This window comes from Mesoplodon bidens (genome assembly GCF_964165515.1).
Source record: "Mesoplodon bidens genome assembly, chromosome: 10".
NCBI lineage: Eukaryota > Metazoa > Chordata > Mammalia > Artiodactyla > Ziphiidae > Mesoplodon > Mesoplodon bidens.
In genome coordinates, this window is record NC_138172.1 from 95,493,151 (window position 1) to 95,505,590 (window position 12,440).

The following is a 12,440-nucleotide window of genomic DNA, read 5'->3' on the forward strand; positions in this document are numbered from 1 at the left end:
AAACAGGACAAAAGGGTCATGGTAAATTTCAAAACTTTCCTCTCTGGGTTTCAGGAGTAGGTATAGGTTCCAAGTCAAACACTACTATGGCTTCATGCAGAACAGCCTCTCGGTGCTCTGGAGATATGACTAACCTGAGCTTTCCATTTTCTCCAATAACCTCCCGCTCCTCTGAAAGTCGGTACCCCACTCTCAGCACTGACGCCAGCCCCTGAAATGATGACTATGTGCTTGGCTTTTGCAAAAACCTTCCGGAAGTCAGCCATACCTAAAGAGAATAAAATCTTGGTCAATTCAGTGTACCATTTGGACATTTACATCCCAAATCAATTGCCTGTATTTTGAAACTTGACCTTGCGTGAAACTATACTTTAAGATAAGCAAACGAAAATCATTTTCGGGGGCTTCCCTGGTGGCGTAGTGGTTGAGAGTCCGCCTGCCGATGCAGGGGATACGGGTTCATGCCCCGGTCCGGGAGGATCCCACATACCGCGGAGCGGCTGGGCCCGTGAGCCATGGCCGCTGAGCCTGCGCGTCCGGAGCCTGTGCTCCGCAACGGGAGAGGCCACAACAGTGAGAGGCCCGCGTACCGCAAAAAAAAAAAAAAATCATTTTCGTACCATGAAGACGCCCCCATGCACCTGATGTGTGAGTGTACAACGCCTTAAGAAAGAGATAGGGGCTTGGGGCGCACAGCACTGGCCCTGCATCCCACCCCATCTCCCGCAAGTGAGATCTTATGTGAATGACTAACCCTCTGCTATCCTGGGTTTCCTTGGCTGTTTGACGTGCACAATAGTGCCTTCCATAAAGGGGGGTACTATGAGGATTAAAAAACGCTAATGGACAGGGATGCACCTTCCTTCTTCAAAGTAAAACCAAGCTAGTGTGTGTGTGAGGGCTGACCTCAGGCCCGCCGGACCCCAAAGCATTCCCTTCCTTTCCAATTCACCTCCCTTTGAGGATCCTGCTAATCCCAGCTTCGCTCGGCATCACTACCCGGGTGAGGATGAGGGCCTCCTCTGTGAATACATGCTCCGTCCCAATCTGGACCCATGACCTCCTCCTTTACAGCTCGAGTCAGAGTTGGTCTTTACAACAAGACGTCCCCAGAGACTTGGGGTAACGGAAGGGAACTGAACGCAGAGAATAAGACGACAGCAGGGAGTCGTGGTCACAGCCTGTGGCTTGCGCTCCAGGATCCAAGGTCTAATCCTGCACCTCCGGGCATCCTCCCGCCTGATCTCAGACCAACAGGGGCAGCAGCCCTCCTCCCGTGAGGGCTCACTGTGCCCAGGCGCTGCACAAGGTGGACTGTGGTCCTGACACGAACGTCATCATCCCAGGATCAAAGGATGAGGAGCCAGGCTCAGAACTGCCGTTGTTTGTCCTGGCGGCAGAGATGAGGCCCAGAGCAACACCCTCTCTCCCAGGCGCCGCGGCTCTGCAGCTCTCGTGCCTGGGGTGAGGAAACGCCATGGCCCCGCAGGCCAGGCCTAAGCAGTGCATCAGAGCCGAGCACAAGCTGTGGGGGAAGAGACTTCCTCCAGTGCCCCTACCCGGAGAAGCGAGTGTGGACCAGCATGGCCTGCGGCTGGCCTGGGCCACCAGGGCAGGGTCTGCCGGGCACAGGGATCTTCCAGGAGTGGCCAACCTGTGCTCAACCTGCAGTGGAAGCAGGTTCCTTGGCTGATGGAGCAGGCTCTCTGGTCTCCCCCGGGAGGAATGGCAACCGAGGCTAATCAACCCTCGGACTGATCGAGCGCCCCTGAGACATGGAACAGGCGATGGAGGAAGGGAAGGAAGACAGTGGGATGGGGGCTCAAAGACAACCAAGTGAACGTTAAAGGGAAGGTGGCGTCACTGTGCACCCCAAGCTGGTGACGTGGATCTTACCAGTTTCTCATACTTGAGGGCTCCTCCAGGCAGGGCGGGGACCTCCTCCCCCTTGTAAGCTCAGAGCTGCCTCTATGGCTAGCCCAGGACAGAGAATCTCAAAAGAGGCTCAAAATCTCTCCTCCCCTTCCCTTCCTCTCTGACAACTGGCAAGAATAAACAAAGAATAAAAGCAGAGCCTCAGAAACAGAAGATGCAGTGGCTCCAGCCCCCTCTCCCACTCGTCCTGGAGCTCTGGGACCGTGCTTTCAGCAGCACAAGCTCAAAGGGATGAAGACGGTCTAGGCACACTGTGCCCCTGGGTGTAACCAGCCCGGCGGCCTGCCAACCGCACTAGCGCTCTGCCTGAATTCACACCCCTTTCAGAGACAGACCAGTGTGAAAAACAGGACCCACTAAAGCTGTCCAACCAGGAAGAATTCGGAAAAAGAAACCCAGTCCCGGTGGGTTAGAGGTTGTAATCTGATCTAATCTCCTGAAAGAACAAGATGCTTAATAAGAAAATACATCAGTACTTTTCTAGGAACTATTTACATAACTCCTGGATTCAAAACCTACAAACATCCTTAAGGACCTAAAGTTCACCCATAGAACTTTCCCCTAAAGGTCTTTTCTACCTCAAATGTAAACTGTCATCCTACTGATGAATAGATTCCTAGGTCAGAGTTGACTTGCAGGTTTTTGTCAGGTAGAGATACAAATCATTTCTGTCTAGTAGAAAAATTAACCCCATAGTACCCCATAGGACGATCACTAGCTTTCTTGCCCTGCTGAGAGGTGATACAAATACAAATCATGTGTGAAAAGCTTAAATGCAAACATTCTGAAGAAGCAACGGAATGTCTTAAATGGACTTAACTTGGCTACTGAGAGATAATTCTGACCCTGTCCTAGAAAGGCCTTCCCTAAGGACAACAGGACAGAGTGACTTTCACCAGCATCCTGCCCCGTACCCTTCAATACAGACATGCCCCCTCACAAGGGAGGAACTTTCCGGTATTTCAAATTCCACTGGAGATGAGAGGGCAGGCTGCGAAGACCTACTTGAACTTGGACGAGCCATTGTTAGGCAAATCTTGGTTTGCATAGAGGCTGGAGGCTTCAATCCACAATACAGCTGGGAAAGTAAACGGCTTGGGACAATCCGGAGAGGTGGCATCAGGTTCTCCGTGTCGCACTAATTATTGAGATGAGCTTTAGAAAAATCACAAAACAAAGAGAAACAATCAGAAAATACTGGTATTTCTGCAAATATATACATACACACATACCCATATATGCAAAAGAATGCCCTTAACAAAAATCCTCCATAGCAATTTTCATGGTGTTCACCCTCTAAACCAGCTGTTTTCACTGTGTGTTCTCAAGCGCTCCTAGGTGCCCAGAATAGTGGTTTACAAAGTATGGTCCCCAGACCAGCAGCAGCAGCATCCCCTGAGATCTTGTTAGAAATGCAAAGTCATGGGCTCCACCCCAGATCCACTGAATCAGGAACTTTGGCAGTGGGGCCCATCTCTGTCTCCGGGTGATTCTGATGAGTGCTTAAGTTTCAGAACCACAGCCTTAGAGGCTTGGGAAGGGGTCAGATGGGAGAACTCATGTGAAATACAGCTTCTGATGCTTTCAAAAAGGTATGACAACCACTGGCTTCTCAACTTTGCATCAAGATATAGCTTCTATGAGAATGTAAATTCTGAGAACTGAACTAGGCAGGGAAGATATGCACTATGACAACAAATAGGGTTAAGATGACATCGTCTCAAAGAAACTTGCGAGTCTTAAAGCACATTTAGTAAATCTTTACCTATCCCTGAGGAGTTATATAAAAGAAAAACAGACACAGAGAAAGGCAATATTCAGATCCATGACATCAAAAGGGTAACTGACATAGCTGACTTCTATCTAGTGGGTCACACTGTTGGCAGAACTCAGGATTAAAGGTCTGTATATACAGGAAAAATAGAAAAATAACACATTTCCCCAAACTTCCCAATCCCTTTGGAGGACAACCTATCAAAAACAAATGCATTTTCCCTTTGACTTAGCAATCCCAAGTCTGGGTATTTTTACAACAGTGAGACTTGCACACATCCAAAATGACATATTTACAGGGCTGTTCTTTAGACTACTGTGATTAACAGCAAGAGACTAGAAACAACCTACATGTCCATCTGCAGGGGATGAGTCCAATAAACAATAACACATTCACAGTATGCAACATGGCTGCTATAAAAGAAGAATGCACGTATGACTCAATGTATATGATATTCTGGACTAGATAAAACTATGGGGACAGAAGACATATTAGTGGCTGCCGGACCAGGGAGGAGTGAATACACAAAAGGGCACGGGGGAGATGGGGGAGTGACAGAATTGTCCTACATCTTGATTGTGGTGGTGGTTCCATGATTGTGTTGTCACAACCCATAGGACTCTGCACTAAAAAAGGGTTAATTTTACTGCATGTAAACTATAAAATAGTTTAAAAATAAAAATAATGGGTTTCAGTTTTGCAAGATAAAAAGAGTTCTGGAGATAGGATGCACAACAACATGAATGTACTTAACACGACTGAATCGCACCCTAAATAACAGTTAAGATGGTAAATTTTACATTATACGTATTTTACTACAATTAAACAACAACAACGACCCAAATGAACAAAGTCTAATTCAAAGTCTAATTACATGTGATTTGCTGGTTGACTCAGTATTTATAAGCAGACAGCTCGCTGGCTTCAGCAGTGAGTGTTGATATCAGTAGAGCAGAGGGTATTCAGAGAGGTTAAATATAAATGTCTGGAAGATGAGCCTCAAAACTCTCTTAGTGCCAAATCAGATTATTTAATTCCATAAATCTTTCCAATGTTCAGAGTTCACATGTTAAAAATAAAAAACAGAATGCGTTGTTCCCTCTAATCTGATAGAGATCTCCAGAATGGGGGACAAAAGTCAGGTGCAAATAGTGCCTTGTAAGAGGAAGGAAGTGGGATACAAGTTATACCATAGTACTTACTTGCATTTGTGTTTTAAAAAAAAAATGGAAGAATTCCCAAGAAATTAGTAACAAGAATTGGGGTGAGAAGTAGGATGTATGGCGACAAGAGTGGAAGTGAGGATTTTCAACAGGTGTGTTTATACATTGTTTGCATTGTCAGTGCTCTCCAGCAAAAGTCTAGAACACACCTGCAGCTGAGCAAGTGCAGGGATGGAGCAGCTCACGGTGAGGAACTGCAGGCGTCCTGGGGATGTGTTGGGAAGGATTTATTACAGGATTTGGGCTTGTGTTGGGTAAAGCTGGGGAGGGTCAGGAAGGAGGCTTTGATCTGGATTGGATGCTGTCAGGAAAAAGTGTACTTTAATTGGATAATTCAGTGAGTGTGATCTAGGAGGAAGGAGTGAAGTGAGGCTTGAGCTGGGATTGGTCAAGAGGCGGCAGCCCTCCTATTAGCCAGGATAGGAGGGTGTTTTGCCATTTTTGTGGTTTAGACAAAGTTCTTATTTCTGTCTGGGTTCAGACCTAATTACGGAGTTGTCTTAGTTTTGTCCGGATTCATCGCGATCACAGGGTAGCCTTGTCTGATGCTGGTGTTCTGTGAAATTATTTATGTTCAACAGGTCTATCAGATAGTGCCAGGTCTAAATCTGGAAGCAAACCAAATGTCTATCAACTTTTAAAAGGGTAAACAAATTGTGATTCATCCATACAATGAAATCTTATTCAGCAATGAAAAGAAAAAACTGGTAATACGTGCAACATGGATGCATTTTCAAAGTATTACACAATAGTAATACGACAGTGGAGATGCCTGGCAGATACTACCTTAACCAAGTAACCAAAGTTAACACCACCAGTTCTAAGACATACTGACTTCATCTACCTCCTTCATACTACTTCATCTTCACCTATCGTACGATGCCATGAGAAGAGCAAAACATCACTTGGGTGGTATTTTTCCCCAAAATGCATTAGCTCAATTTAATTGTAAGAGAACATCAGACAAACCCCAATTGAGCAAGCATTCTATAGCAAAAGTGGCCAGTACTCTTCAACAAAGCTACCAAGGTTATGAGGATAAAGACTGGGGACATGTCCCAGTTTGTAGACTAAGGAGGCATGACAACTAAATGCACTGTGGGATCCTGGACTGGATTCAAGACATGGAAAGGGACATTAGTGGCAACATCTGAATGAAGTCAGCCAATTAGTTAACAGTACTATATCAATGTAAACGTCCTAGTTTAGATCATTGCACTAAACTGAGTAAGGTAAGCTGTTAACCTTAGGGGAAACAGGGTAAATGGTGTATGGGAACTCTGTATACTATGTTTGCAACATTTCTATTAACCTAAAATTATTTCAAAAATAAAGTTACTTTCTTTTGAAAAAAGGAAAGCATTATGCTTAGTGAAGGAAGCCAGACCCAAAAGGCTGCCTACTGTTTGAGACCATTTATATGATATTCTGAAAGGGCAAAATTATAGGTACAGAAATCACCTCCATGGTACCCAGGGACTGAGGCAAGGGGAAGGCAGGTAGGACCAGGGAAAATTCTATGTCTTTATTTTTTGGTGTTTTTACAAAACTCATAGACTGTATAACAAAAGGGTGAATTTTACAGTATATAAGTTGCATTTCAATAAACCTCACTTAAAAACAACAAGAAGCAGGGGCTTCCCTGGTGGCGCAGTGGTTGGGAGTCCACCTGCCGATGCAGGGGACACGGGTTCGTGCCCCGGTCCGGGAAGATCCCACATGCCGCGGAGCGGCTGGGCCCGTGAGCCATGGCCGCTGAGCCTGTGCGTCCGGAGCCTGTGCTCCGCAACGGGAGAGGCCACGGCAGTGAGAGGCCCGCGTACCGCAAAAAAAAAAAAAAAAAAAAAAAGAAGCAAACAAACTTTCCAGCAAACAAAATGTCAACAAATTTTCACTGTAACCTGTCTCTGCTTTAATAAAAAAGACTGGACAAGTAGCTTGGAATTCTGAAAAAGAGAGCAGGTTAGAGAAAAATAGTGTAGTGTTGGTTTCCAGAACAACCTCAGGGGACAACCCTCTGCAGTCAGGAGGTCAGAGGCAAAGATAGTGCCAAAAAAGGCCCCTGGCTGACAGGCTGCCGGGGGAGAAGGTGGGCAGGCTCAGATGCCCAGTGGCCAAGGAGGGCCACTCTGGTGGGCAGCCTGCAGACTACAACAGTGGGGATGCCCGACTATCCTGAAAAGCCCCCCAGTGCTTTATTTAAAGGAAGCATGAGGAAAACAACTTGGCAGGATTTTCCACCAGCATGGGCGTAAGCTTCTGACAAACTTCAGTTGATTTGGAAAAACTAACTACTTGAACACCTCAATAACGGTGTAACTATCTACAGTTTATGCTTTATGTTTTAACTATGGAAAAATTTAAACATATACAAAAATAGAATAGTATTACTAACTCGTATGTATGTTCCCATCACTCAGCTTCAATAATTATCAAGAAAAGGGTTTTTCTCAGACCCAGCTGAGGCTTTAAGATACGGTCATAGATGATAAAGGTTAAACTTGCACATCTTGATGAACACTGTAAAGAGTAATGTTCCCAAAACTGCTTCACTTTACTAAAAGCTCCTTATATGTTGCATGAAGTTACTTTCGCTATTTTATTTTTTATTTTTTTGTCGGTACGCGGGCCTCTCTCCGCTGTGGCCTCTCCCGCTGTGGAGCACAGGCTCCGGACGCGCAGGCTCAGCGGCCATGGCTCACGGGCCCAGCCGCTACGCGGCCCGTGGGATCCTCCCGGACCGGGGCACGAACCCATGTCCCCTGCATCGGCAGGCAGACTCTCAACCACTGCGCCACCAGGGAAGCCCTACTTATGCTATTTTGTGCTTAATAGGTTCAGTTATTTCTCTCAAAGATGTTTGACTGCACTGTTGCTTTCTAATATTTAAATCTGGAGACATCAATTTGATCCAGAAAATTATTTTCTTCCTCTGTAAGTTTTTAAATATTAGAAAACATTCCCACTTATTTTCAAAGAATTCTAGACCAACTCCTGAGTAAACTGTCATATTTTTTCTTAGACATGAAGGTAGGATTTTTAAAGTCATTAAGAATTTAAAAGGATTTAAAATCCAATCAACAAAGGCATCAACATACAGCAATTGACTATACTGCTATATGTACAGCTCTTCTGCATGAGCGTCTAAATGGTGGGTCTTCTGCTGGATAGCTGTGAAATGAAGCCAAATCTTCATTCTACTCTGAACTTAAATACTGAATTTGTTGCTAATTATAAAGAATTGTCAAAAATTTGAGAATATTAAGAAGGAATTTTTAAATTAGAATTGACAAAATTAAGACTTGTATTATCTGGGTAAAATGTTATTAATTTTTCATCTAAGTTTTTCTATTCAAATGTTCTCATTATTGAGTAATAATAATTACTTTCACCATAATACTGAATTCAAAATAATAAAATGGAAAGACGTTTCCCTTGCTCATGTTTCAATATTTCCAAAAACCACTAGTATCTAGATTGTTTGTCTAGGAAATGCAATCAGCAAGTACTTCGGGGGAAGACAGCTTTAGTTCCCCTCTTATGTGAATTATAATGTCTACTGACATACACATATATCTTATATATATATATAAACATATATATGCATATAAACATACTCATGAGTTGTATACAATTAAAATACTCCTTTTAAATATGTATATTCTTTTTATTTCAAATCTTTTATCATACTAATTTATTAGTGGAGTCTAAGTTTTTCATGTCTATCCGAACTAACACATCAGTGAGATAATTTTGGTCTTAATGGGTTACAAAAACTAAACAGGTCTACTGCCTGTTTTATTCGTCATCACGTTTTTTTTCAATGAATGTAGGAAATGTTTTGCTAAATTTTCCATTAACTTACAAGATGTTCTCCAAGTCTCTCAGTAAATGTGAAAACAAAGGAGAGACTAAGAACAAAACTTTTGCACGTTTCAGAACAGTGCCACCTGAAGTTTTTCTCCATGATTGTAAATGCTCAGAACATAAGTCTATTTTCAAGACGCCACCTCAAAGTATTCATCGGAAGCAACCTCTGTGCCAACATTTATCTGCGTTTCTGAGGGACCAGGGTGGGCAGTGGTGCTAGCTTCCACAAGCTCACAACCCGATTCAAGTGCAAAAGCAAATACCTGGGTGGTGCGGTGGTAGGGTAGAAGGTCCCCACTGTGCTGAGTCAGAGGAGGAAGAACTCAGGTTATCTGGTCCAAAAGCCCTCAGGGGTGAAAAATGCCCTGGGTGAAGCCACCAATTACCCTGCCTTGATTTTACCTTCAGGTGGGAAGAAAGACCTCAGGAGAGAAAAACTCATTCATCACAGTCACTGGGAGCTTTCTGGGTGCAGGACAGGTTCCCAAACACTGATATTACTCTGGGTGAATGGCAGTACCCACTAAACCAGGCTTTCTTGTGAAACTGGAAACTCACCTACCCAATTAGAAAAAAAGAAAAATGTCTCAGGTTCCCTGTTGAGAAAGGGGGCACCCCACCAATTCTGAAAAATACAATAAATGTAAGGTTATATTAGGAATTCGAGAGAAAAAATTTTTTACAAAACATGCATTTAAAATACACGATAATGGGCTTCCCTGGTGGTGCAGTGGATAAGAATCCGCCTGCCAATGCAGGGGACACGGGTTTGAGCCCTGGTCCAGGAAGATCCCACATGCCGCGGAGCAACTGAGCCCGTGCGCCACAACTACTGAACCTGTGTTCTAGAGCCCGCGAGACACAACTACTGAAGCCCGTGCGCCTACAGCCCGTGCTCTGCAACAAGAGAAGCCACCGCGGTGAGCAGTCCGTACACCGCAACTAGAGAAAGCCCACGTGGAAGCAGTGAAGACCCGTCACAGCCAAAAATAAATAAATTTATTAAAAAATAAAATACACAATAAGTACATTGCAAAGGAACTGCAAAAACTTACACATCTGTTCACTAAATATGTTTTGAACACCTATGAGCTAAATAAATGCAATGCTCTAGCCCCCAGGTATCGACACTGGCAGACTCACTCCCTCTCCCCTACCACCTGCTCTTGTCAAGGTCACCAGCCTTGCTAAACCCAAGGCTCCTACTTGATCACGGCCAGCCTCTGACCCATTTGATCACCTCTCCGGAAACCACTTCCTCCTCCCGGCTTCCAGGCGCCATCCTCTCCTGGTTTGTCTCCTACCTCGCTGGATCTCCCAACCTCCCAGGGCTTCAAGATGCCGCTCCCACCTCACACAGCCAAGCCCGAACTCCGGAACTTTCCCCCAAACTTCTTCCTACAAAGCCTTAGGGCATCATCCTCCTTGATGCCCACTTCTCCTTTCCTTCAGCATCTCGCACCCACAGCCCCACACCTCAGCAAATCCCGAAGGCTGCAGCTTCACACTACGTGCGGATCTGGCCGTTCTTCTCACGCCCACCAGCCGGCCTAGGCCACCCCACATCTGCCACCCGGGCTGCTGCAGTGCCCAGAGTGACTCTACTCCAAGGGGACGTCCTGCCCGGGACCCCCAAAGGCTCCCCCTTCACAGCGGCCTACCAGGCCCACCTGCCCCGGCCACATGCCTTTCCGACCTCGTTTCCTCCCCTCCCTCGTCTCTCAGGCCGCAGCTGCCTCCGCGCTGTCCCGGGAGGACACCGGGCCTCGGGCCTCCGCACGTGCGGCTGCGGCCGGGGCTGCCTCCCGGGTCCACCCGCAGAAGTTGGGCGCACTCCCCTCCCCCTCGCGCTCCCCTCTCCCTCGCGCTCCTCCTCCCCCTTCGCCACCTTCCTGGACCCTGGAATCGGCGGGTGCGTTTGAGCCGCGCAGGCGCGCCGCTGGCCGCCTGGCCCCGCCTCCGCGTCCGGCCCGGTGAGCCCCCGGTCCACACCCAGCCGCTGAGCTCGGCCCCGCAGGAACGCGTGCTCTGCCGGACCCCAGGCCGGAGCCCAGGAAGGCCGCGCAGACGCCAGCCTGGCCCCAGCGCAGACGCACCTGCAGCAGGCCCGAGCGGCGTCGGCGGCGGCGGCTGCGGCTCTGGCGCGGGGACTGGACGACGAGGCCGGGGGGGCGGGACGACGAGGCCGGGGGCGGAGCGGCTTGACCCACGTGCCCGGCCTTCCGCGGCCGCTGCCGGAGACCCACACCTGGCCGGGTTCCCGAGCCTTGGGGGGCCCTTCCCTGGGCCTGTTCATCGTCGAACGAGATTGTTCTTTTGCATTTCTTTCTTTGGGGGCCGGCCGGCCGGGGGGAGGGGACAGGATCTTACTCCTCTTTGTGAGCTTCCCAGATGTGTTGTGAATGACTCCTTGACGCTGCAGCTGATCGCACAACTTTGCGACAGAACACTTGGAATTATAGGTCGGCTTTCTCTGAGACGCTGTTTGTTTCCAATGATGGTTAGCGGGGCTCCCAGGCCAGCCCACCAAAGCTGAGTGCCGGTGCTGAGATCCTGACCCCTTGTCTGAAGGGAACAGTTTCAGGTCCTCGAGGACTCTGTGACCCACGTGGCTCCACGTGTCTGATTGCCCGTAAAATCACTCCTCTTTCTTTGTCTTTGATTCAGGGTTACCACCAGCACTAATTTTCTCAGAATAGAATTGCTTCTGGGTGCGCCAGTAACCCTAAAGGCAAGCGGTCTGAGAACTTGGTTGCATAGAATGTTATGGTAACATTTGTTTTCCCACCTCAGACCTCAACCACTTCCCTCAGTTTGGCTGGAAATCCAGCCCACTTTGGAGCCTCTCTTGCTCCTGCAAGCTGTACCAGCCTTCAGGGCCCTATGGAGTCCAAGAAAATTGGAGAAGGGCCTCACCTCTGGCTGCTGTATTTTCCTAACATGTATATGGCACTTGGCACCAGACGCCTCTAAGAACTTCACATGTATTAACCAATTGAAATCTTCCCCACCACTCGATAAAATATATAGGATTATCCCCACTTTCCCCTCAGTGGGGAAACTGAGACCCAAGGAGCTCAAGTAACTGCCCAAGATGGAAAGGCTGTTGAATAGTAGAACGGGGATTTGTAAGTGCTTTGGCTCTAGACACAAGGGTCCGTGCCACCACATATACTGCTACTCATTAAAGTGTTGTTGTTTCATTGCTTTTCGTGCTTATGATGTTAGCCATCAAGTGTTAATCCTTTCCTTCATTAAGACATTGGGGGAGGAGGGAAGGCAGGCTGTGGGGAAGGCCCAGTGCCCCTCACTGCAACCTGCCGTGGTCCAAAGGCCCAATATGTAGCCCTCTGCCACCCCCCACAGGTTAGGCCCCCTCTGAGGCATCACATTCCATCAAGCCCCAGGGGTCACCACCCACAGCTACCCACCACACATCCCTCAACCACATCCCTTCTTCCAGGCTTACAAAAGCTGACTCTTCCACCAGTGTCAGGCTACTTCCTCTTCTTGAAGCATCAACCACCATCTTTTCCATCCTTAGAGCAACTCCAGCTTAATTTCTTGATGGCTTTGTTCTTCCAAAACAAAGGCTGGTCCCTCTTCCTGGAATGTTCATTTTTCATTCTTTCCATAGT

At 47.2% G+C, this 12,440-nt stretch overlaps 1 protein-coding gene across 18 annotated transcripts in view; it reads right to left on the bottom strand.

Moving 5' to 3' along the window:
• SIRT5 (sirtuin 5) overlaps positions 1-10,966 on the bottom strand; it is a 31,226-nt gene extending 20,260 nt beyond the window's left edge. For 4 of the 18 annotated variants that reach the window (XR_014016818.1, XM_081245717.1, XM_081245716.1 and 1 more), the window contains exons 1-5: positions 10,795-10,892; positions 9,205-9,360; positions 9,066-9,099; positions 2,941-3,090; positions 135-268 (exon numbers count right to left, since the gene is read on the bottom strand). Coding sequence is in view for 17 of the 18 variants with exons in the window: in XM_081245717.1 (XP_081101843.1) it covers positions 135-268; positions 2,941-3,055 (249 nt within the window). In the remaining variant the exon portion in view is untranslated. The other 14 variants (XM_081245724.1, XM_081245722.1, XM_081245718.1 and 11 more) reach the window with 14 other exon arrangements.
• Positions 10,967-12,440: the final 1,474 nt, after the last annotated feature.